General features: G+C 36.3%; 1 protein-coding gene across 1 annotated transcript; it reads right to left on the bottom strand.

The window, feature by feature from the left end:
* Nucleotides 1-11697: 11697 nt before the first annotated feature.
* LOC105381443 (heat shock protein 67B1) lies at nt 11698-12714 on the bottom strand. Its single transcript, XM_011551167.3, has one exon. The coding sequence runs from the start codon at nt 12697-12699 to the stop codon at nt 11770-11772; it is 930 nt and encodes a 309-aa protein (XP_011549469.3). The 5' UTR covers nt 12700-12714; the 3' UTR covers nt 11698-11769.
* Nucleotides 12715-27145: the final 14431 nt, after the last annotated feature.

A 27145-nucleotide genomic window follows, 5' to 3' on the forward strand; every position in this document is an offset into this window, starting at 1 on the left:
TACAAAATACCTACGGTCAATATGTAAAAGCGACGAAACGGTGCAAGATAAGCAATAAGTAAATACCTACTTAAATATATGAAACGTACACGATACGTAAATACCCACTTATTGAAACATGAGTGTGCCCGAAAGTACAATATTGAATCATTCGTCTGCGAATGTTTGATCTGCTTTTAACACGTAATTACGTGAGTTTCCATATGTAAATAATAAATATTGCTTACATGTCCTCTTTTCATGATGGCATACCTGTTGAGTGCGCGCTACGTAAAATGCAATACTTGCAGTCCAACTTTAACCATTATAGTTTTACGCAGTAATTGATCATGAATTTTGTAGTTAGCAGTTTTGCATGCATGCTGTAATTTAATTATACTGTTAGACGCTCTACGGTCCAGATTTTTCAAGCTAAATGGTCACAAAGTTTCGTCATTGTCACAAAAAGACGCTACATACGCACACGCATCGAACGCACACCACCGCTCTTTTTCAGTCGTGGTTACAATTCAACCACAGCAACAATTATATTGAGATTCAACCATGATTAAATTTATAAATATTCAAACGATACAAACCAATTATTCGTAAACTACAAACACTGCGGTCACGGCTTGCAACTAAACAATGATGCGGCGTGTGGGGGCGCTGCGGTCGCCTGTCATCACCGTCCTGCACCCTGATTGGCTGGTTCCATGATCTAATGGGTAAGCAGATTAGCGACCAATCAGCGGGCTATATGTTGATGCAGTTGACAACATAGTCTATTACATTATGCATGTGCATTATGCATGCAGATAATTTAAATCTATCTAAATTAAGGCAGAGCAACGGATTCTGTTTTTTTTATTGTTATTTGCATTGTCATTTTTAACCTTCTCTTCATCTTGGCTTGAGCGTGCAATAGCGTGCAGTTTATGCCATAATACCTATCTGCTATTTCAGTTAACCAGCATTTAACAAGTAAGTACTTACGTAAGTACTTAGTATAAATATAGCATATAAATTTAATTTTAAGTTTAATGTTTGAACATTATCATAATATTATAATTGTATTTGTTAAAGAGTGCAACATTAGGTTTACTAATAAGGTAATTGTACCTATATAAAATATTTATTAAACACGGAGCAGACTGGAAATCAGCGTTGTTCAGACGGATGTTTGACAACATGGCTGAGTCTGTTGCCATTTGCCTCAGATACATTATGTGTAGAAATAGTTATTAAGGTGTTACTCTATTAAAAGAATTAGATTATGTTAAATTGTAAGGTAAGGTTTAAGTACATCTTTAAAGTGTAAAACTTCGTCTGTGGCAATAAAGATTATTTTCTTTCTTTCTTTCTTTCTTTCTTACTGACATAGACCAAAATATATTGTTTAGTTAAGAATTCCGAGCAGGTACACCAAGAGTGGCACTAAAACATAAAATGACTCTAGCCAATAGATATTTTCCAAGTAGCACACTTCCAACTAACCGGTATCTGCCACGTCAGTTAACAGTGCCTACCTAGCTAACGAGTAAGTTATTTGTTGATAGTGATAGTATGTACGGTACGTATACTATGCATATAAGCACCATGGCGCAAAGCAACTGCGTGACCAATGCAGAGTCGAATACGATTAGCATAACATTTATTACTACAGTTCAAAATACAGATGTTATGGTAAAATCTACAACGAGGGTATCCTCTACAACATCATCATTAGTCCGTAATCGCGGGCACTGCTCTCGACATAGATTTTCTTCCACCAGCCACTACCCTGCTCTCTGTGGTCGTTGGTCGAGCGGGCCGGAAGCATCCTGGATCTCCACTCTCACTTGTCTTATATCATAAACATAGAATTTAGAATAATATGATACTTCTTTGTTATTAATTAAATGATGCTTATTTTTAAAATAAAAGTGTCAATGTTTATATTAATAGTTAACCTGCCTACTCTAATATTTGTCATGTCATGTTATAATACACATAATAGTGCAGGTCAAGTTTTGCTAACTCTTTGTTAATATACTGTATAGTCAAATTTCTATTCACGCCTTCACTATCAACAACCGGTCTACCATTATTCGTCGAGCTAGGTAAACGTTGTCAACAAATTAGATGAGTCAACGAGACCACTCATTTCAGTATCGTAGGTCAAGAAAACAATTCTAGAAGTTTTCCTGCGCAATAGCAGGTATAGGCAGTATAAGTACAATCTACTTCTGTGAAAATTATAATTTACTGTTTCTGTAATAAAATGGCATGTTATTGCATTCCAAATCTTGAGCCTCACATCTCATACTATTATATTGAGCTTGTATGCTGTTTATTTTAAAACATGTATTTTATAAAGTTTTGATTATGTTTTACATCTCTTATTGACTAAGATCGCTTATCCTATCTTTCACTTTGCGTATAATAAATTCAACAGTCTATACCTTGAGAAATAGCCCACTGACAAACATAGACAGGGTTCCGAACACCTAACAGCCTCTTGATACGGAACCCTAATAAAATCGTGCTTTATCTTAAACCTAATCTTATAAAATCTGCAACATAACTAGGTACTCAGCCAACAATACTGTATACTTAAACCAAGTCACGATTGTTACATCCGCACATGTGATTCATATTTCCATAACATGTAGTCCGATAAATTTTATCAGTGAAATACCGAACAATACCGAAAAATCTTAGTAGGTACTTCCTGAAAATCATCTGTTAAAAGTTAATTTGCTGTTTCTAGACCTAATCTGGACAAATCGTACATATTGCAACTAAACACAAATCACTGAAGAAAATAATGTTTTGTAGATGATCTAGAAGATGTAGGCATAGAAAGTATACAGGGTTATTGGTAAGTAGACCGGATCCTTTCAGGACGTGATAGAGGAAGGCATTTCCAGTCGATTGAACCCAATAATGCATTATCCTAAACTTAACCATTTCTAAGATATTTAATATTTAAGGTTTTTTTAATTTTTTGCCAAAATTTTATGCTTAAAACCGAAAATAAAAAAAACTAGCTACATTTCAATAATTTTTTGTTTGTTTTACATAAGTAACACCTTAATAAACTAATTAAAATAATCAAATGTGCATTATTCGAGATTATTCGATTCAAGAACTACAAAACTGCGCATCTATAATCAAGAACTACAAAACTGCGCATCTATAAAACAGTCGTAAGGCCAATCCTTATGTACGGGTGCGAAGTTTGGACGTTGACTCAAAGTGAACAGAATAAACTCCTGGTCACAGAGCGTAAAATCTTACGTAAGCTCTTTGGCCCCACGAAACGCGATGATGGCACCTGGAGGATCCGTAGAAATGCTGAACTCGAAAACCTAATGGCCGGGCCCAACATAATTGGAGAGACTAAAGCTGCAAGACTCCGCTGGCTCGGGCACGTAGAAAGAATGGGAGAGGATCGGGCGGCTAGGATGGCATACGAAGCGCGACCCGTTGGGCGAAGGCCAGTCGGTCGCCCCAAGTATCGCTGGAGAGATGAGGTGGAGAAGGATCTGCGCGAGCTCAAAGCGGACAACTGGCGAGAACTTGCGCAGAACAGAGAGAAGTGGCGTCTTTTGGTAGCGGAGGCCAAGATCCACTTCGGGTCAACGAGCCATCGAGAGTGAGAGAGTGAGAGTGAGAAAGTGCATTATTCGACTTAAATTAGACATAATATCTCAAAATTATCTTATATTAAAAAAGATTTTCATATGACATTTTTTTGTGCACTTCAGCTTAAAAACATGGTCAACTAATAAGCTTTCAAACAAGATGATTCAATACCAAATCGATTAAGGTATCACCAAGATATGGCCAAAACAACCAGAGAAAGCGGAGAAAACTGAGCAGGGGTTTCCATACTAAAGTTAACAAGACTGAAAACAATCACACTTTTTACCTTTAACCCTAGAGTGCTCGCGCTATGAGCATTTTGCCGCCCTCAGCAAATAATGTTTATTATTTTGTGAACTATACACTCCTCAAGGTCCAACGTCCATGTAGCTGCCCTCTCGGTCTTCTCCTACATGTTACGTAAATTTGGAGAAATTCAGTGCACAGGTTACAGCAGGAAGAGAGGATTGAAGAGAGTGTGTCGCACGGGGCGGCAAAATGCTCACTGCGCGAGCACTCGCGTCAGTGAAATTAAAGTTATTTTTTTACAATTGTTATGAAATATTGTTAGTTTTTCAGTTTTTTTTGGTAATAATAATGTAAATTAGATTTAAGTATGTGTCTTTTTCATTTTACATTCGATTTACGATATAACTTTGTTAATTTACTATCAAGTTAATTTTACGAAGAATTTACCTGGAAAAATAGCTCTGCCTATAACTACACCACGTATAACAATAGAATCTTACATATGGACAGTACATAAGTGTTTTTTATTGGTCCGGTGGTACAAATCTACCGTTTTGTACCACCGGACCAACAAAAAACACCCTAAAGAAGAGAGGGTACATGCTTATAACTATGTCCATATAAGAAAAATAGCAGGTCAAAAAAGGGTGCAATACATGAAGAAAGTTAATGTGCAACGAACACTTTGTGTTCATGTTTCAGTACTGTGTTGCTAAAATAAATGCTGTAGATGACGATAACGTCTAATTTTTTTAATAATTTTGAGATTTGTTGATTTTGTGTGGCTTAAGACAAAATTATACCTAAAAGATCAAAATTTTTCCCAAAGCATGAACGATAGCTCATATATTGAACAATTATAATATAAAAACTATAAATATTACTTTTTCTAATACCATATGATTTATTTTATTCAAATTATATGCATTTATAAGTTTTCCTAATTATTAAGTGTCCAAAAAATACATTTTAATATGGGCGGCAAAATGCCGCCACGCGAGCACTCGCGTCACAAAAAATGGCGCGACTACTCTAGGGTTAAATTGGGCTAATTTTGTTAGTTTTCCTGTTGAATTTTGTCCGTCTGTGCTGTTTGTTTTGGCCATATCATAGTGATACCTTAATCGATTTGGTATTGAATTATCTTGTTTGAAAGCTTATTAGTTGACCATGTTTTTAAGCTGAAGTGCACAAAAAAATGTCATATGAAAATCTTTTTAAATTTAATTTATTTGTTTTTGCGTTTTGAATATTTTTTCAAAATGTTTAACTATTTTGAGGTATTATGTCTAATTTAAGTCGAATAGTGCACATTTGATTATTTTAATTAGTTTATTAAGGTGTAACTTATGCAAAACAACCAAAAAAAATATTGAAATGTGGCTAGTTTTTTTTATTTTCGGTTTTAAGCATAAAATTTTGGCAAAAAATTAAAAAAACCTTAAATATTAAATATCTCAAAAATGGTTAAGTTTAGGATAATGCATTATTGGGTTCAATCGACTGGAAATGTCTTCCTCTATCACCTCCTGAAAGGATCCGGTCTACTTACCAATAACCCTGTATAATTCGCAAGTCCCGGTTGTATTAACATAGAACCAATAATGTTAGGCAGAGAAACTCTCCCAAAAGTGTGTCCCCACAGAGGTGCGACACTCTGTGGCGTTACACCACAGGCCTCTCTGGCCACAGCACACGCTGAGCTGGTGCCTTTTTGACGCTCTGGACAGCAACCTTGTTTGTTTATATTGTATTATTTTGTGTTTTTTCATATATATTTTTTGTAGTATTCTTTTTTTTTCTTTTTGTTTCTGTTTTTATTGTTCAGTGTGTCAAATAAATGTTTCTTTCTTTCTTTCTTTCTTTCACCGAACATTAGAAATTCTCAATCCATAAGCAGCGTAGTAGTTCGCTTGTCAAACCTGACGTTACTTGTATCGATCTGACAGATGTTTGACAGGCGGGCGACGCTGCTTATGGATTATGATATTTCGATGTTCACTTATAAAAACCCATCTTTAATCGTTTCTTGAGGTAAAGTGGAATGAAATAATCATGCACTTTAACTTGCTATGTATTAATTCAATTTCCGAGCTCAATATTATTTGACGACCGAGGTCCCGGGTTCGATTCCCGGCTGGGGCAGATATTTGTTTAAACACAGATATTTGTTCTCGGGTCTTGGGTGTTGATATTTATATTTAGTATCTATCTATCTATGTATTTGTGTAGATATATCAGCTGTCCGACACCCATAACACAGGTTCTACCTAGCTTGGGGTCGGATGGCCGTGTGTGAGATGTCCCCACATATTATTATTATTATTATATAGTTGTTTTTCGACGTATGGAAGCACTTTTCCGTGTTTTTAAAATATATGATATGGTTCTGAAATTTACATAAGTCACAAACTTACTCTCCCATACTTCTTTTCAGTGTATTTCTCACCTAGTTATTATGTTAGGGTGCCCTATTGTCCCCCGTGGGTAGAAACTTGGGGTGCATGTACATTTTCTAATGGAGCCGAGTTTCAGTATAGACCGAAGTTTCAGTTAGAAGCCTGAACTGAAATATCGGTGTATTAGTTGCTAATGAAGCAAAGTTAGGCGCTTTGTCTTTTGCAGACTGTTTTTGAGGAATTCAATTAGTTCCACGTTAACATTACAACACTCACACGTTGGTAAGAGATTTTACTCCCTGGCTGGGTAGGCAGAGGTACATTGCTGATCATAAATATATTTATAAAAATGTCAAGACAATTTGCCGATAATGGCTGTGTAAAAAGGGTCAATATATTGCCCAAACTACCTTACAAGAAGGCAGAAGGAAAATTTTGACTAATATTGTGTTATAGTATCAACAAATTGCCGATATTTATTAGCACCTGAGTAAATAAGCGTTTGTATGGCAATGTTTAACAAAGCGTAATTTTCAGGTAATGAGCAACAGTGTGGCAATATTAGTGAAGGCTCAATAGGTACTAAAGTATTAACTGTGTACTGTAAAATAAATTATGAATTCATTTCGGTTAACAACAAATATTTGTAGGAACATAGCATACTCACGGGCAATAAAATATTACCACTTATAAAATATCGGCACCAAATGACCCCAATTTACATAATATAGGTATAATAATATTATTATTAGAATTTAGTCACAATATTTACGTTTTTAATTGATAACATTCTGATGCGCTGTTAAATGCACTTCAATATTGCAGACGGCCTCATTAAGCTAGTCTTTTCCGTATAAGTATACTATGGTGCTACTGTCACTGGAACTTTTTCATTGCCCTCGAGTGTACAGTGCCACAAACTTATCTGTTCCGGTGACAGCTCACGTAAATGTGTAATATTTCTTCATTCTATAAGATTTTAAGTTTGCAAGTAGTGGTAATTCGCTCTTGTGGTTTCAATAAACCTATCTAATCTATATCAATATATAATTTATTAGTAAATATTGAGATATGGACCAATTTAGTTAACTGTCACCGGAACAGATAAGTTTGTTGCACTGTATAGTATATTGCAGATGTCTTCACAAGGAGAAACTTTTCAATATGCAAGTCCACTTATTCCTCTCATGAACTCGACGTACATTTCGCGAGCACTGCTCGACGGAAATCGAAGCACTACGGGACGCTTCGGGGGGTCACTCTATATGACGAGAAACGTAAAAAGACGAGCGCTGCTGCGCGAGCCGCGACTCTATCCCGTTGTATTAAACGTGCCGATGGCACCACAGCTTTCGTTCGTTATTTTTTCGTCAGTATAGAGTAACCCTCCAGAGTCGAGCATTTGAAGATTGTGCATGTGCATTGAAAAGATTTAAATGTATTGGGAATTTGGCCGCATTACGAAGGACTTTTTGATTTTCATATATTTTCGAGGACAGTCGGGTGGCGTATTGGTTAGTGAACCCGACTGCTATACCGAAGGTCCTTCTTCAAAGCCAGATAATTGTACTCATACTCATAATTATTATGTATTTATTATGTAGGAGTACTTAAACTTGGTTAAATATTTGTGTCGTCTGTAATTTAAAACACCAGTTAGAGAAATAAAAGCCTTTATGTTCTAAAATTGAGGGTAGGCTGATTTTTAGATTCTTAGTACTTAAGTATGAGTAAACTAACATAGTTTTGGTACTTTATGAAAATTTCCCAACTGCAATATACTAAATGTCCAAAGTTTGCACGTTAAGTAATATATTCTGGGTGACTGATTCATAACATGCGTTCGGCTGTAATTTACTGAAAGTCGGTTATAGGATTTACACGTGTCGTGTTTTAAATTGCGCGTTTTTTTATGCGGGTTTTATCAAAGTTTCCACTGAACGAATATCATTTTCATTTACATGCCAGATCCATCCAACTAAATTGGATGGATTTAAAAACGCTTTGACAAACTCACAACAAACTCACTGGTTTGGTTTAAATTATAACTGTGCTACGACAAAAACTGTAAATACTGTTTAACAAGTGTTTAAAACGAAATTTGACAGATTTTGTAGGCATTTGACAGCGCTAAACATCTGTTAAATACTGTCTAAGTTTTAGTGGTAAGGCCCTAAGTACTTACCGTCACCACACGAGTAATGAAAAAGTTTCAGTGACATACTGTATGGAACGTCAATGGCAGGTGGAACTTTTTAATTGCTCGTAAGTGTACATTCTGTGTAAAAAGTATCAGGACTGGGTCAATAAAAAAAATGTTATGATTGGATAACTCGTTGGCGTATGTATATGGTTTCTGAAGGAGCATACCTTGAAGGTAATAAAATAAATTTGGATGAATAACAAACATTTTGTGTTTTATTGATCCAGTCCCGATACTTTTTACGCAGAGTAGTATATGTCTGTGTGTCTGAGAGGAACTGGGCTTCGGTCGACCCAATATTTTATATGGTTTATCCACTTTTTGGAGGGCTAGACTACTACTACCTACTACTATTTAGATTTTAAAAACTATGAATTTGAACTAAACCAGTATCGTTTCAAGTTTTCACGTACAAAAATATTACATGTAGGTATTGTATATTATGCGCACTTGGCGTACAGTTGATGGCGAGCTAAGAGCATACAGGCTGAGCGGGATATCCGGCCTCCTCCAACATTTGTGGGTAGCTGCTATAATCTCGGCGGTTTGACGATATTATTATGAAACAACCAAATATTTATTTTACAACATCCAAGACCAGAGAACAAGAAGGTGCTATCTTTGTACCTATACAATTTATAAAAAAGTATATATTTTAGTGGGTGCAGCAATGTACCTCTGCTTACCCCGCAAGGGAGTACATTAGTACAAGGCGTGAGTGTGTGTGTGTGTGTGTGTATTTTATAAAATGTCATCTGCAGCCGTGGATCATACCTACTTTGTAATTGCGCAGCAGTCACTAACCACTGCACGCAACTGTGTTTGTGATATCAGGATCGGGCTACAGACTTTTCTAGTCCGTACTGTACTACAGTGAGTTATATTCACACTATAGCGTTTTACAATCAATTCGGGAAACACATGTGTGCAACGGGAGAAGATATTTATGTAGTGAATCCTAGTTTATAGACTGTTTCCATTTGCAAAGCCTACATATACTATCAGTTACTGAGGGATTACTCTAGATTACTAAAAACTAAGTTGCGAAGTGCTAATGAGCAACGAATTGCTAGTAAAATGTTAGAGTAACGCGCAAATGTAATAATTATTATTATATATTACAAAAATATAGTTTCTTATCTATCCTTACAATTACCATGAAAGTTTTCATAAATAATGTTAGGAAGGCCATAAGACGACCGTAGAGTATAGTGATTGAGGCTCAGGTTTCGATTACTGGCAGGGACATAATAATATATTTGTCTGTAAAAATATTTATAATTATAGTTGATATATCCAAAGAAATGTTAAAGACCTGATATGCATCCAGTATGGTCATTATATAGAATTAAAGCTAACAACACTATCAAAAATATTGTTTCAGGAGCCATTATTCACTGAAACAATTTGCTGATTGCTTTTAATAAGAACCATTTGCAATGCTTGTTAAAAATGAAATGTGCAATACAATATTTTATTTGCAAACGAAAGATTTTAATAGTTTTAGTACTTTCCAATCAACTGAGTTTTTCAGCAGGGTTTTTCATCATTTCTCAACAACGTAGGTATTTTTTAAAACAGTCATAAACTAATTGTACCCACAAGCTTTAAAAAACAAAAGGCACACACAATTTGTACGTTATGTGAATACTGAATATTCCCAATATTTATAATAGTACTTATAGGTACCTAAAAATTGTAAAAACTGAACAATATTGAGTATTTTATGTTTTTTTTAATTTGCCGCATGAGTTACCTACTACGCCTATCACGCAATAATAATAATTAGTGTGTGTTTTTTTAAATTAATATATATGAATCCCTTCTTTTTGCGCTATAGGATGCAAAATAGTTATTTATTATGATAACTCAAAATCTTCTAAGCGTGTCGACAAACAATTTAGACTTAATAATAGCCACCACGGTGAAGAACAGCGCATCTATATTTTACTTTTCTTATTGTTTTCAGTAAAATCATCTTAGAAAGGAACTAAATAAATACTTTAATAATTAGCGGGTACGTTTATTCACATACACTATGCAGATAAATGCTTTGTTACTATGAATACTAGGTCAATAACAAAAGAGGGTATAGCCTCAGTAAACGAGCTCGTATGTGCTTGTATTTCTATACGCTTTGGTATAATACAGGCCAAGTTCTAATTCAACTCTACCAATGCATTAAGTACGGTATAAGGTACATGCCCTTACATAGTACGGTATAAGGGACAAAATGCTGTATGTATGTGTATGACCTTACTATAAATACATTGAGCATGTTACAGGTAGAGTAACTTTAGAATATATATTATACAATAGAGCACTCTCTTCGCCTCACTGACAAAGAAATAGCATTTTCAGAGAATTCAGCACTGGTAACATCTCACACTATTCAGTCGCCATAAATAATTTAAACATTCAAAACTAAATTTACTCACCAAAATGTATTTTTCATGTTTGTGTTTTAGAGTTGCGGAAAATATGAAAATATGCCCAACATGGACATTGTTTATGAAACACCGGCAGATTACCTACAAACTTACCCCCATAAGCATAAATTGTTAACTAACTGAGTAGATAGAGATACCTACTTACGATATAGAGGTATTATAGTTAAAGTAGCATTTTACTTCAACAATTGAATCGGTATTATTATGCGCCTGCGCACGAAGCCGGCTTATATTTATGTTTTACAAACCACTTAAAGGCTAACCGGTTTCAAAGATCATCTTATGTGATATTTTTCTCGTGACCCAGGAAAGGATGTCACTGACCATTTGCCAGATATCTGGGTACTAATAATATTAGGAACAATACGAGGTATTTACTTGTTCCTAGAAATGTAGTCAGTATAGTGGTTGGTTGAGGAAGGCTGAGGAAGACTGAGGACCAGGCGCTCGTTTAGCGCTAGATGATGATGACTCAAGAAGCGATAGCAGCATTAACGTACCTACATGCACATAGTGATCTTAGTTTAGTCTAGAAATGAATATTTACACTATAAGGTCTTCATATTATTATCTTCTTACCACCACAACAAACGCAGGTATATTAAATCACTTATGAACCTACTCGGTACCTACCATCCATTGTTCTAACACAAAATCTTATAAGGAATACCGGCATTGTCTAAGCTATAAGCTATTCAAGACGATTTCCATCACATCTAAATGCACGTACATTCACGCACCATTAAAAGACACAAGCATTCCAACACGCACGAAAACAAACTGTTGTAATATTTAAACCTCTTTATTTTACATAGAAAATAACGTAAAACTAACTTAGGGCTAGGATATCACTTTATGTTCAGGGTAATGCTTCGTTGGTCTGTCCGTGGGGGATGATGTTGTCCTTTGCTAGTTCCCGTTCGCTCGAGGGCGTGGTGGGCTCCTTGCGGTCGTCCTCGTTTTCCACCAGACCAGCCGTCGACACCTCCACCGGAGCCTTGGTTCCCTCGGGCTGAGAACTGCCCACTGTCGTCTTATTTTCTAGCTCGTAAGTCGTCCCGGTCTCCTTAATCTCAACATCACGGTTCACCTCCTCATCCTTGTCAGACTTCCCATTCAGGGGACAACTGACGACCAGGAAACCGTTGTTGAACAAGTCAGCGGTGACATCCGACCCACTCGCGTTCACCGGCAATGTGTAGGTGTGGAAGAACTGACGGTCGAAGATGTCCGAGTCAGTCTTAGCCTCGTGGACGCCCTGGACGATGATGAGGAAGCCCTTAACCTTGACCTTCAGCTCGTCTTTCTTGTACTCCTTGACGTTGACGATGATGTCGAACTTGTTCTCGTCGCTGTTGATCCTGGGCCCGAGGTCGGCGAAGTTGGGGAACAGTTTCCAGATGGGGGTGAACAGGCTGCCGAGGTTTCCGAAGCTGCCGAAGTTTCCAAAGAGGGGGAAGCTGAACCAGGTGCCTTCGTCACCGTCATCCGCCTCGATGGTGGTGATGGGGCGGAGCGCCGGCTTGTCGGAGACGTCGATGGTGGACTTGTCGACGGGCACGGCGGCGGCGACCGCGAGCCCGAGGGCGAGGGTCAGCAGTGTTCGGGAGGAGAGCATGGTGCGTGTGCGCTCGTGTGTAGAGTGCGACTGCGGCGGCGGCGCGCGCGGGAGGCTATATACGGCGGGGCGCGGGGCGCAGGGGACGCACACTGACCACGCTGACGCAGCGCAAAGACTGTCGACTCTAGAACAGTCACGGCCTTTGTCGCACCGAATGTGACTAACCATAATAATCGTATGTCTCATCGACCCGCCGCCGGCTGTTCTGTAACATTCGTAACGCCTGAAACAATTGATTTGTTTTCCTTTTGTTAAGTAAATTAATTCCCAAAGCCGGTTCATATCTCGTTTATGTAAGTATGAATAATTATCGTTACGCTCCGTATGCATTCACACTCTGCTTTATTACTGATACAAAAGTAGTAAAAAAGTAGAGCTACAACGTAAACAAACAAATGTTAGTGCAATCTGAAAGAACACATCAAATGAAACATCTGAATGACACATCTAGTGTTCGTAAACAAGAATAACAAGGTATTCTTTGCCACGATGACTAATGACCTTGAAAAGTTCCAGTCTTCTCTATACTGCAAAAATATTTTATTACGTCTGTGTTTGGGTTCTTTGGTGCAATCAGATAAAACGTGAAATCGGTTAGAAATTGTACGGCGTAGATAAAAAATATAGTTAACCGGTACTTAAGCTTTGGATTTAGCTTAGTCTTCATAATATTCACCTTATGAAATATTGACCATTTAACGTATCTTCGTAGAAATAGACGCAGCGATATCTTGCTTGCGACTTGGATTGGAATGTTTACATATTTTATCAGAAGAACAGTTGGTTTCGTGCTACCGTTTTCTTACACTTGCAAAAAGTTCAATTTTAAAATATTATTGAAAATAGGCCTAAGTTTGTACTACATATGTTGAAGAAATACCTAATCATTCTACTAAAGGAGGTAGGTACAGTTCTGCGGAACCAAAACTCGAGCCATATTAAATACTTAACTAGATCGATTAGCATTGTGTAAAGAGTGAATTATGCAGAATTGCAGTTATTATAACATCTCATCAACTACGTGAGTGATAATATAGAAGACATATTATAAATGTGTGTATCTGTTAACAACGAGCACGGTATAATTATTAAAAATAATTAATAATTATGTATATTACCAGCATTATACGATTAACGGCTAAAGATAATGATGTGTTAAAAGTATATTTAAAATGCTACTTTTACTATAATGAGAACAATAACCTTCCTTCTGTGGGTCCCGGGTGGTTTCGGCAGCGGCGTAAAGCCAAGTCAGAGGGCGGCTTGAAAACACCTGACAGTCGGGTGCCCACTTACCCAACAACTCTGCTTGCACCAACCCGCACTAAACCAGCGTGGTGGACTAGGCGTAAACCCTTCCTTCATTGGAACGATACCCGAGCCCCAGCATTGAGGATGTGATGGATTCTGATGATGATGATGAAGCTGCCTTTGGTAGTTATTCATTAAAATATACCTAAATCAGTAGCGGGGTCCGATAACTGCAGGGCAGACTGTATTTTCAATCTCAGCCTAAGGAGCGTTTTGCATAACTAATGTTTTCCGCAAATTATTATTATAGTCACGTCTGTAAGTAGCCATTACTGCTACAACATTTGAAAGAACATCGCAACGTGACGTTTCACTCACTTATTCAATAACAGAAACACATTATGGCTTGAATAATAACAATTTAGCGCTAATCTCAAAGAAGACTAAGAATTTTCAAGGTTAATAATTAAAGGTTAATGTTCAAACCAAAGACAACAAATTTTATTAATATTCATTCATTTTAACTATTATTGTAAAGTTAACGTTTTCTTCTGTAACCTGTACCTCTAGTACAGGTTTTGAAATTTTTGAAAACTATAAAACATCTGCATACATTATAGATCTGTCAAAAAGGCGCCACTTTGTATGCGAGAGAGCGTAAACTTTTATAGTTTCCGACAATCTAACACACCTGTACTAGACCCTCTGCATGTGTTGAAGAGAGAAAACGTAAACTTTTGCTGTTTTCGATGAACTATCAAACGTACGTCACTTGTATTAATACAGGTATCTAGGTACTTGTGTTAATACTTATGTTGGACTCTTTGACATTATAAGTACTTTAAAAACCTGAAATTCCCCCTATAATCCTGCAAATTGCTTCCTAATTCACTTCGAGGTTAAGGTAGGACAGAGAGTTGTAGCTATTCATATTTCAAATGCAAACTTCAAATTACATTCATAACTCCATAAACTTAGTCAGGCAAGTGTCATACATTTCAAACCAAGGGAAGTTGTGATTGTAATCACGAACTTTGACTAGCAATATGCTACACTTCACGCAACACAAATATTGTACAGCCTACTGGAAGATAGCAAACAAATATTTGCTTTAGATTAGAACATAGTCTATCTGCCCAGTACCAATTCAATTTTTTTTTCTAATAACTATAATAAAGATATTAGTCTAGATACTAGTCAGAGGCCTTCGGGCGGCTTAAAAACATCTGACAGTCGGGTTGCCCACTTACCCGACAACTCTCTCAGCACAAGCTTGCTTGTGTTGGGGTCCACCAACCCGCACTTGGCCAGCGTGGTGGACTAGGCCTAAACCTTTCCTTCATTGGAAGGAGACCCGTGCCCCAGCAGTGGGGACGTAATGGGTCGTGATGATGATGAATAATGATATTAAGGTTCAAATACTATTATTGACTTATATGAAATACTGCTACCAACTGCGTTGATCTTCTTCTTCGAGAAAATTGTGTATTTTCCTACCAAATTTCCTGGCAAATATGACATTTCCTCGTTTTTACATCCAATAGACATCTATAAAATTTGTACAGTGCCACAAACTTATCTGTTCCGGTGAGAGCTCACGTAAACGTCTAATATTTCTTAATTCTATAAGATTTTAAGTTTGTCTGTAGTGGTAATTCGCCTTTTGGGTTTTAATAAACCCATCTAATGCATATCAAAATATAATTAATTAGTAAGTAATGAGATATGGATCAATTTAGTTCGCTCTCACCGGAACAGATAAGTTTGTGGCACTGTATAGTGTGTGTGACACATTCCATTCTGTCAAAATCGTATGATAGTAATTGTCAACTATCGATAGAGTATTGAAACTGGCAGTATGTGTTGGTGACACACACTATACAAATTTTATAGATGACTATTGGATGTAAACACGAGGAAATGTCATATTGATATTTATTGCCAGGTATTTGGTAGGAAAATACTCAATTTTCGCGAGCCTAAATACAATTTACATGTTATTGATATAATAATATCCATAAAATTTAGCAGAATTGCACCCCTTGACTAGGGTATGTTACCTTGTAAAGGTAAAAGGGATCGCTGGTCAGATTAGCGCCAATCGCCGTGATGACAACCGAACACTTGTCAAAGTATAGAACCTTTTTTGTTCAATCGAAATTCAATTTGAATGTTCTTTTTTGATGTTGGTGCAGTGACAAAGTAATCTGAAGAAATATGGCACCAACTTCAAAAAAGAACAGTTCCTGCTTAGGTATATTTGTACTGTCACATATAATTTGTGTAAACCTTAAATTATTACTTACATTTTAGTGGTTTTTTGAAGTCGGTTTTTTATTTTTTTAAATTATTATTTTATTTTATAGTTTTTAGTTTATTTGCAATAATTTTTAATCAAAAGTAAGATGCAAATGATACCAAAAAGTCCTACTAATCAATACGAATCATTCAAGCCTAAACACGAGGTAGTTGCTATATACCGTTGAGGAGTTCCTCTGACTGCCTTCCGTTTCCATCATCAGATCAGCTCAAGGTCACCATCATATTTTATTGTTATAAGAACTATATTTACGTTCTTAATTTCATTAGAATCGGTTAATATGTGTCCAAAATGGAAATTCATACCCTGTTTTTACCCCTTTACCCACCCTTAGGAGTGAGATAAAATTCTGAAAAAAAAATGGGACCACCTGGAAGCTCAACCCAATACAACAAAAAAAGAATTTTCAAAATCGGTTCATAAACGGCGGAGTTATCGATGAACATACATAAAAAAAATATAAAAAAAAAAAAAAATATCCCGACGAATTGAGAACCTCCTCTTTTTTTTGAAGTCGGTTAAAAAACCCAGATAATTTCACTATGCAAAATAACGTGTGCATGATTAATTTACAGCAATTTACTAAAGTGTCGTGTTTGTCATTTGTCAGTTTAAATAATTAATAATGTCAATAACATGAGCTCACGGGGGAATCCCGTGCATTCAGGCGGACAAATTAGCAAAATTATAAAAACTACCTACTTATGTAACTCTATTATCTAGCGAGATGGACGGACGATATAGTCAAGTCCTCGGGGAAGCGCTGGATGCGGGCCGCCTCCGATCGGACAAGGTGGAAATCATTGGGGGCCCATGTTCAGCAGGGGACGTCCTATGGCTGAGATGATGATGATGATGATGATGTAACTCTATTAAATTTTTTATTTAATATAAGCCTTTAGTTGTACTATACAGGTACATAACGTATGTTATTTTTATTCTAAGCACTATAGTTTGTCGATACCTACTTTAAAAACGGCACCTGAATATTATTGTTATCAAACATAAAAAATACACAGTCATCAATCATGTTTAAAAGCCATGAAAAGTATGGCATGGATTTAATGATAATTCGTTGATTTATTACTGTGCAGCAATTGCATGCGTTTTACAACCGTTTCAATCAAGTATCCCACAATGTTTCCGGCGACTACTACACTCGCGAGCAATGAAAAAGTTCCACTTAAAAAATGCTGAAACCACCATTTGGTTTCCTAATTTTATCAAATATTTCATTAAATTCTAACAAAATATTTACATTTTTAGTTGGTTATATTCTGATGCACTGGTCAATGTACTTAGTTTACTTTCAATATGGCAGCGCGCGACGTTAAGATAAAATTTTTTCAGTACAGAAGTAATTGGGTGCAATGGCACTGGAAGTTTTCATTGATCGCGAGTGTATTATTGTGTGCTTTAGCTATTTTTGCTTGCGAAGGCATGTTATCCACATTGACTCGCCAATGGAGCGATACAGCAACTTTTAATATTGAATAGGTATCTACCTTCTAACGTAGCAAAAACTGAATTCCCTGCAACGTGCAAGAAAGTAAAATGAGTTAATAAATTCAATATTCATTGATATTGGCCTCGTGGGGGCGGGATGGAACACCTGTCTGCAACAAACTCTGAAAGCGAATTTTAATCTAGAGGACCTTCTTTTGAAGGGCCGCTTTAGTAACAAAATTGTTTGCATTATTAAAATGTTAATAAGAAATGAAACATACTTAGTTACTTTTTGTCTTATAAATTATAACTTTTTACTGGACTACAAAATTGGCATTCAGAAATCACTGTGGCTAAACTCGAAGTATCTATTCCAACGTTACCCCACGTTTATAAATAAGATAAATTTATAATATTCTGCTAAGTGCAAGTCTATGTAGAGCTATATCTAACGGGACGTGATAGAGTCCAAATAGTAAATAAACGAGCAACGAGCATGTGGCGTGGGACGCCCTCCGGTCCGCTAGTCCGACGACCTTAGACAGGTACTTATGGCTCATGTTAAACAAGGCTGGACCATGTTCATCAGTCAGGTAAGTTGTCAGTCGTCGCCTGTACAGGGCGCGAAGGCACACGCTATATGTATAATGTACAGTCAATACAGTGCAGTTTACCCCACTTGCGACAAATACACAATATATTACTTGGATTTATTACGCACTTGGCATGAATAGTCATAATTAAGAACATGAAATGATTCGCCTGAAACAGAACTAGAAATCCGAAAACGATAATAAAAACGAAGCTGTACCTACGCAAGCAAGTTTTAATCCGTCCCTTCTAGTTAGTTTACAGAATAAAAAAAGTTGTGACAAGTTTCCTGTTAGGCAATTTGCGAACTGGGATAATTTTGTTCCGTGAAATTAGATAAGGATCTCGAAAAAACGGGCCGACCCTCGCACATATTGACTGGAAGTTGGCGGGGATTTTCCGGAACTTCACTAACATTATAGAAAATCTATGAAGAAGAGATTTGTAAAAAGTTTCGCTACTTAGCAGAGCTCGTATTTGTCGACGAGTGATGCAATAAGTTTGAGAAAGCGGTCGGGAGTTTAGAAAGAAAAGTTATAGATAGAAAAGTTGGTTCGGACCTTTTATCCAATGTATTGTTATGCAACTTCTCTAATGATCCGGAAGATGTGGCCTGATCGGGAAAAAACGTGGCACTTTCTATTCGATACTCTTTTCTATATAATGTTTTTACTGTCTACAATAATATATATTTTTATAGACCATTCGTACTCCAGAAAAGGATGATCCGACGGATCATGAGGAAACCTCCTGATGAACCGGCGAGAGAGCTGTTCATCGAGTTAGGAGTCCTGACTGTGCCCAGTCTGTTCATTCTGGAGGTCGCCAAGTATGTGCGACTGAACCTTTCAGAATTCACATTTACCTCGAAAATTAGTAGGTACAGCTCCAGAAGGCCAAATAACTTGTTTGTCCCCGAACATCGGCTAGCCAAGACCACAAAGTCGATAGACATTGTTGTTCCCAAAATATACAATAAAATACCAGAAGGCATAAGGGAGTCACCAAGTTACAATATTTTTAAAAATAATCTGAAGAAATATTTGAGCCAGAAGGCTTTTTACACATTTGACGAATTTATTAATGACAAATAAGTATGGCTAAGGTACAATAGGTACAAAAATTTGTATTTTAATTATCTTTGACATAAGTATTAATTTAATTTAACTAATTTGACATACCTTTTGTTATATATTTCATATTATGTAATTATTTAATGACACATTGTGACATACCTATTATCAATTTGTAAATTTGTTTAATATACAATTATTAATTTGTATTAATTAAATATACCTAATTATTAAGCTGACGATGTAAATTTAACAGAAAATAAATGAATTATGAATTATATTTACCTGCCTACGTTTAGGCGGCATACAGTGGACGGCGAGCTGCGAGTGCAAGGCCTGAGGCCAGAGCGGTTACAACCAAACTGTTGGTTTTTCATAAATAAAGACTAAAACATAAATAAATCATTATAATGATGCCACTTTTCTCCAGATTAGTGTACAGATAAATAAGACTGCAAGAGCCGCCACATTAATTTGAATTTTTGCATCTAGAAAAAACTGCACTATGGATTTTTATTTTAACGTTTTTATGATTACATCACCTTCCATTCTTGCGTTAAACCTGTCATTAAATAGCTTAAGGATTTATTTTTTCGTTATAGCAAGCTAGGTATTTCTTACTAAAACTTTAATTTTCACGGAAAACTTAACTACCTACATGACATCTATCTATAAACTATACTTAACTTAAATTATGTTTAAAAAGTTTTCACCTTTTTAAACAGTTTTCTTTCAACTGTTGTTCTACTATCCTCCCATCCTACCATCCTGTGCATACACATACTAATTAACAGTTTTCTAAACTGAGTTTAAAAAGCCGAAAATATAAAGCAGGAAAACCCCTTGAAAGTTGGGAGTACACAAAATTACATGCAAACAAAATGTTACACTTCCATTTTACAAAATCCAGTGAAGTTTCAACTTCCTAGTGCTTTGCCTTTGCGTATGAGGTACATTTTCTAAATAAAACGGTGAAAACTTGCAACATAGCAGCAGCTAGCGCCAGAAGCCTTACTCTAGCTTTACAAAAATCGAATGAACGATAGCTGTCATGCAACCGGTTACTTTAGTGGTACGATATAGAGCCGTGGTTAATAGCACTTTTCTGAAACAGCGTGTGGTCTTATCGTAAGTTACATAGAGTAACCCTTCAGCTTTATGAATGACGTGAGCCCGACGCGATCTAAATAAATCGCATTTTAGCGAAGAAAATTCATACATTCAACTTGAAGCTTTTCATATCGTTTGAGATGGAAATTATGACTAGCTTTAGCTTACATGGTCCGTTTCCGCTTGAATTTTTTATGTTTTCAAATTTCCTAGGCTTAAATCATGTAGGTACCTACTTCATGGTTTTTTTTGTGTACTTCGGGATTTACTTACACATATTATTATAAGTTTTTATTAGCTATTAAATTATTTATTTGTTCTACAATGTCACATGCCAGGATTTGAACCCGGGGCCTCTGGAATTATGGCGAGGCTTTCACCGTTACGTCACCACGACTCACAATCTAGTTTTTTTTGTGATTCAGTTTAATCTAGATGGCCCTGTCCGTTGATAGAACAGTCGGTAAGCCACATTCCTATTTCGCAGTCGCTTTTCTCGTTCGCTGTGGCAGAAACGCCTCGCTCTAGTGTGATTTGTAGGCGAAGGAATCTGTAAAAAGAGGAACATATATTCTGAAAACATCTGCTTAGATAGACAAAAAAATATAGTGGAGCTTGTTTCGATAATTTGACCAAGATATATCGTGATCCGTCACAACAGATTGACTTGGCGGTTTGAGTTGGATCTGGGAAAATCTCGCTTCTTCAAGACAGATTTTTTCGCTTCCAAAGTCCAGCTATTGTTATCATTTATCATAAGATAGCTTTGTCAGAGGGAAAGGGTAAGGTTAGTGCCCTTGTTAAAAATGTTTCGTCGAATGTGCTTAGACATACGCCATATTTTACTTTGTAATACACTCGTATAATGTGTACGTGTTTATAACGGTTTCTTTTAGTTTTATTTTTCTCTGTAATCGGAAATATTTTACTTGTCAGACCAAAAAGTTTAACCAAAGAATGGTCATAAGTTCTAACAGCTTCCAAATTTGAATTTTAAAACGAAATTAATTCAGTGCAAATGCGGAGGCAAGTTCAAATGGGTTTAATGTGTTCTAAATTTAAACCGACGAACCCTGAGCATTAGTTAGCACAGAGAATACGCCTTAAGACTGGAGGCATTTTCGCGCCTTAATTAGGGAAAAGAGCGCGAAAATATTTCAATTGAAAAATTCTTACTGATACTTTTAGGCGTGTTATAGGTACAGAGCATATTGGGTCAAAGTTTAGAACGCTTCACCTTAAAATAAAATTGTATTCCTAGTTGCACCTTTAGCCTCAAAGCCTTACGGAAAAGGTTAATATTTTTTTAAGTAATGGGTTTTTTATAATCAAGTATTCCTTGCTCAGAAAAAGTGGCTAGTGAATTGAAGGAAAAAAATACAGAAAGGGTAGGTATCTAATGAAAAATACAATATTTTTTCGTTAGATATTGCATAATCTTAGAATTTGACCTTATTTTTCCTATCTTAGTAAATTATAAAAAATATTATAGGTATTTCGTTAAATAGTAGAAAGTGGTTGTTAACCCTTAATTATTATTATCTACCCTTTAGTAATTATTATCTTCCTGTTTCCCCTATTCCGCTTCCCAGTTTCATTACAGTTTTTGCGTTCATAAACAAATTGTTATTTAGGTTTTCATTGTTTTTGTTCACATGATCCTTTCATGTGTTTTATTGTATTTATAATTATACCTGTTGTTGTCTCGTCCTCGATGATGAACTATTTCACTAAGGTAGTATATTTCCCGGTTACCTGAGGGCGTCACATACGTTTAAATCTTAATCTAAAAAAAAAATATGAAATAAAAGTTTTGTACCAACATGAACGCTCCCAAATGTAGCTCCCCGCTCTATTATCTATGGTCTTCATTCATTTCTTATGTCACTTAAGGCGTCACTATCGCTCCCGTTATAAAATTAATTTAGTGTTTTTTACAGTGAAAAATCATCAAAATCATGGGAAAACGCAAAAGAAAAGACGATTTGGAAAAGCAGTTACGAAAACTGAGAAGGAAAATTGATAAATTAGAGGATAAAACATCGAAAGGTTAGTCATGGGCGTGGTTACCATTATTTTATTCTTTTAGGCGTATTTCTACTCCTACGGAATAACAAATACATAGTTTTCTAAACAATAATGTCTGTAATAGTTGTTGCTATACTTATGGAGTATCGAACAAGTTATTATTTCATTGTTGTAAAACGTAAAAACCAAGCATCATGGCCGCAGGCGCAGCCATATTTTTTCTTGGTCCGCCCGCCTTCTATATAATAATTTGCACCATTGTACATATATCTGTTGTTGCTATACTAAACCAGTTTTGAGTATCGGACAAAAGTAGATATACTGTACTTCCTACTTCTCAGCAAATCACACAATCAGTAAACAAGCTTGTGTAGTTGTTGCTCTACTGTAGAGTATCGAACAACAAACTGAAAAACATCGTTTTTCCCTCGATAATTGAGCAATCACATGCTATTCCTGACCTGTCAATACCTACCCCTAGACAACGTAATTCTATATTGTTTAAGTACCTACATTTAGGTACTAATACTTATTTCTTGTTTTTGGGTACAGGACCCTCAAGAAAACGATCAAGGTTAAGAAGCCGATCTACAAGTGTCATCAGATCTACAAGTGTTAGCCGATCTCCAAGTGCATGTATGTCTCCAAGAGGCGTACGTAGCCGCTCACGTTCACCCAGTTTATACGAGGTGTCCCCAAGAAGTCAATCACAAAGTGCCCACAGAACGGACCAACCAACAGTCATGATTAATAATGACCCACCAACGGTCATGGCTCCGGATGACCTGCCAACCGCCCCTTCAGGGACATGTTCACCACCACCACCACCACCACCACCACCACCACCACCACCACCTAATGCAGATACACAAAATGATGAAACTAATGGTATAGATCACGATATATTAATGGCCATGGGCACCGTGGAAGAGGAAGTAGCGGTTGGACCTGCTATTCATCCTGAGATAGCTCAGAGGTGGACACCTATCCTCACTAAAGGTCTGAAAAAAGAGGAAAAAGTGTCAATAATTAAGAATTATACTGCATTTAGCAACGTGCCAGCAATGATACCACCAAAACTTAACGCGGAGCTGGTACATGCCTTGACAGATCCTCCAAAAAACAGAGACTCTATTATAGAATCACGGCAAAAGAATATTTCGGCTGCATTAGCAGCTGTTGGCTGTGGCCTACAGTGTTTCTTAACAAAAGGAGACAAAGTAGAAGGAATCAAAAATATTAATGAAGCTGCTAAACTATTATGCGACATTATGTATACTGAAACAGTTGGCAGAAGAAAACTTATCCAAAGTGTGGTTAACAAAGAAATGAAAGATTCATTACAGGGGAGTCCAGATGAATTTCTTTTTGGCAATGGTCTCACAGAAAGAATTAGAACAACAAAGGCGGTGCAGAAATCTGCGCAGGACTTAACAAGAACTAATCAACCATCCCAGCAAAATATTCAAAATCAGAAGCCTTTAAACTCGCGGGCCCCTCCTCAGCACAAACGCAAGAGCAACGAGTACAAAGAATACCATGTGAGAGGGGGGAAGAAGATGAACCAGCCTCCACAAGCCAAGAAACCGAGACCACCACTGCACCAACGGCGCTACCCCACTCAGAACAATCAATCAGGACGCAAGTAAACAACCAGGTGGGCAGATTACCCTTTTTTATTGATACATGGCAATCCATTACGGATGATCCCATTATCTTATCTTGGGTATCGGGATATTCTTTGGATTTCTTCAGAAATCCCGTCCAAAATATAGTTCCTCTTAACAACAACTTTACTCAGGCTGAAATGACTCTTATGAAAAAGGAAGTTCAGGACTTACTCAGCATGCAGGCTATTGAAATCTGCACACCAGCAGATATTCAATTTTGCTCACCAATCTTCTTAATACAGAAATCCAATGGAGAGTATCGCTTCATTCTCAACCTTAAGAAATTGAACCAGTTCATGTTACCAGATCATTTTAAACTAGAGGATTACCGCACAGTATGTAAATTAATACAAAAAGATAACTTCATATCATCTATTGATTTAAGAAACGCATATTATATGGTTAACATACATAGCTGCTCCAGAAAATACCTTCGTTTTATCTTTGAGGGTAAATTATACCAATTTACAGTCCTACCTTTTGGTCTATGTACAGCGCCCTATGTATTCACAAAAATTTTCAAACCAATACTTAGTTTTCTCAGACAAAGAGGTATAAGACTGGTTCAGTATCTCGATGATACCTGTGTTATCGCTAGTTCATATTCAGAATGTCAGGATCAAGTTAATTATATACTAAAATTATTTGAGAATCTAGGTTTCCTAGTAAACTACAAAAAATGTAGTATTATACCTAAACAAGAGTGCAAATTCTTAGGTCTTATCTTTAATACTAAAAGTATGAACATTTCTATTGACCAAGAAAAAAGACACAAATGCTTAGACTTGCTTTCAAAACTGAAAGGCAAATTCTCAATTAGATTTCTAGCTCAAGTACTAGGCACCCTAGTTTCAGTATGCCCTGCTATTAAGTATGGAATGCTGTATACCAAACAGTTAGAAAGACTAAAATATTTATCATTGTTATCTAATAACGATAATTTTGAAACTATAATATCTCTACCAGATGTTTGCCAGGATGACATTGACTGGTGGCTTACAAATCTAAAGTCAGCTACAAATCCATTAAGAAAAAATAATTATTGCTTGGAGATAGAGACAGATGCATCTCTAAAGGGATGGGGTGCCAGTTGTGGTAGTGAAACGGCCAGTGGGTCATGGACCGAAGAAGAGGCAAAACTCCATATTAACACATTAGAACTTCATGCAGCCTTTTTGGGTTTAAAAAGCTTTGCAAAAAACTTATATGATTGTGAGATATTGTTAAGAATTGATAACACCACTGCCATTTCCTACATAAATCGTTTAGGTGGAGTTCAGCACCCTCATTTACATAATGTTGCCAAATCAATATGGCAGTGGTGTGAGGAACACAATATATGGATTTTTGCTTCTTACATTAATACTAAAGATAATGTGGTCGCAGATTTTCAATCACGCAAAGATATAGGTCATACGGAGTGGGAGCTTGGCAATAACTATTTTAAGTCAATGGACAACATTTCATTTTCTTTACCCTATATTTTTATTAGTTATTCGGAAAGTTTATAGAAAATTAGTGGACCCGTATTTTTTTATTTTGTATATACATAAATTTTTGCATGTTATTTTTAACTTTAAAGTTAATTATTTTAAAACCGGAAGTGACATCACATATTAGGCTCAATTTTTATTTTTGTCTATTGCCTGAGTCTCGAAAAAAAACATAAATGACACTGACAAGTGACATTTAAACTTTGTTTACATGCCAACCAACAAATGGGTCATTTTCAAATGACCTTGATATTTCTAATGATGGAAAGTAGGTACTTATCATGTAAAAAAATAAGCAGAAGCATTTTTTCAGCTGTGTAGGCGGTGGCATGCTCTGGGACATATTATATAGAGGTCATCTCTTAATAATAAATAAAAAATATAGTCAGAAAATGTCAGAACAGAATTAATGAAAATGACCCAAATAAACAACAACGTCACGATAAAACGTCAACGTCAATCAAAAATGAAAGTGACAGTTACTTTGTTTTTAAATCTAGGCTTTGATCATCAAAATGCATCGCACCTGATGCATGACGTCATCAGCACTTTTTTACTATTTTATGATTTTCTCGAAAATGATACATCCAAAAAATACAAAAACATTTTTTTTGTGGCCTTGAGAGCTAAATCTCGAAATGGTTTTCGATTTGTAGCAGCTTTAGTTTTTTGAAATGTTGTCCATTGTTAATATCTTTGGCAGGCCGGACATAGACCTCTTTGCCTCACGAACAAATGCAAAATGCGAAAAGTATGTTTCATGGCACCCTGATCCTGATGCTTTCAAAGTCGATGCATTTACGTTTCCCTGGTCCAATATGTTCTTCTACGCCTTCCCCCCTTTTTCAATGATTTCAAAATGTATTGAGAAAGTTATAGTAGATAAAGGTGTAGGTATTATGGTTGTACCAGACTGGCCTACCCAGCCATGGTACCCTATGTTTAAAAACCTGTTAGCAAAAGAACCACTGTTATTTAAACCTAATAAAGATCTACTTACTCTTTGTAATTCCAGGACAATCCATCCACTACATGGGAGCCTAACATTGATGGCAGGACTGCTCTCCGGTGCAGTTTTTTAGCATCAGGATTAAGTGAGGAAGCGGTGAATGTTATGATTTGCTCAATTTCTGAAAACACACTGAAACAATATTCACCTTGCATAAAAGATTGGATTACATACTGCCGTACAAATCAGATAAGTACAATAAAGGCTAATATTCCAGAAATCATAAAATATTTTACAAAAAAGTTCAACGAAGGCATGTCCTATGGAAGTTTGAACTCTTTGAGATCAGCCCTGTCACTCTTTTTAGGCTCTCATATTGGAACAGACCATAACATTAAGAGACTATTCAAAGGTTTCTTTAGACTTCGACCATGTGCCCCTAAATATGATTATACATGGAATGTTTCAGAGGTCCTAGAGTATATAGAAAATGTGTATGCATCATGTGATAACTTAGAAATGTGTTCAAAAAAGACTGTTACTCTTTTAGTTTTAGCTACGGGTCATAGGGCCCAAACCATTTGTGCCATTGATATAGACTTAATTAAGATAGAGTCTAATGTTGTTTACATTAAAGTAGCAAAGTTAGTTAAAACTTCAGCACCTAATAGGTTACAACCTTT

Source organism: Plutella xylostella, chromosome 5 (assembly GCF_932276165.1).
Source record: "Plutella xylostella chromosome 5, ilPluXylo3.1, whole genome shotgun sequence".
Lineage (NCBI taxonomy): Eukaryota > Metazoa > Arthropoda > Insecta > Lepidoptera > Plutellidae > Plutella > Plutella xylostella.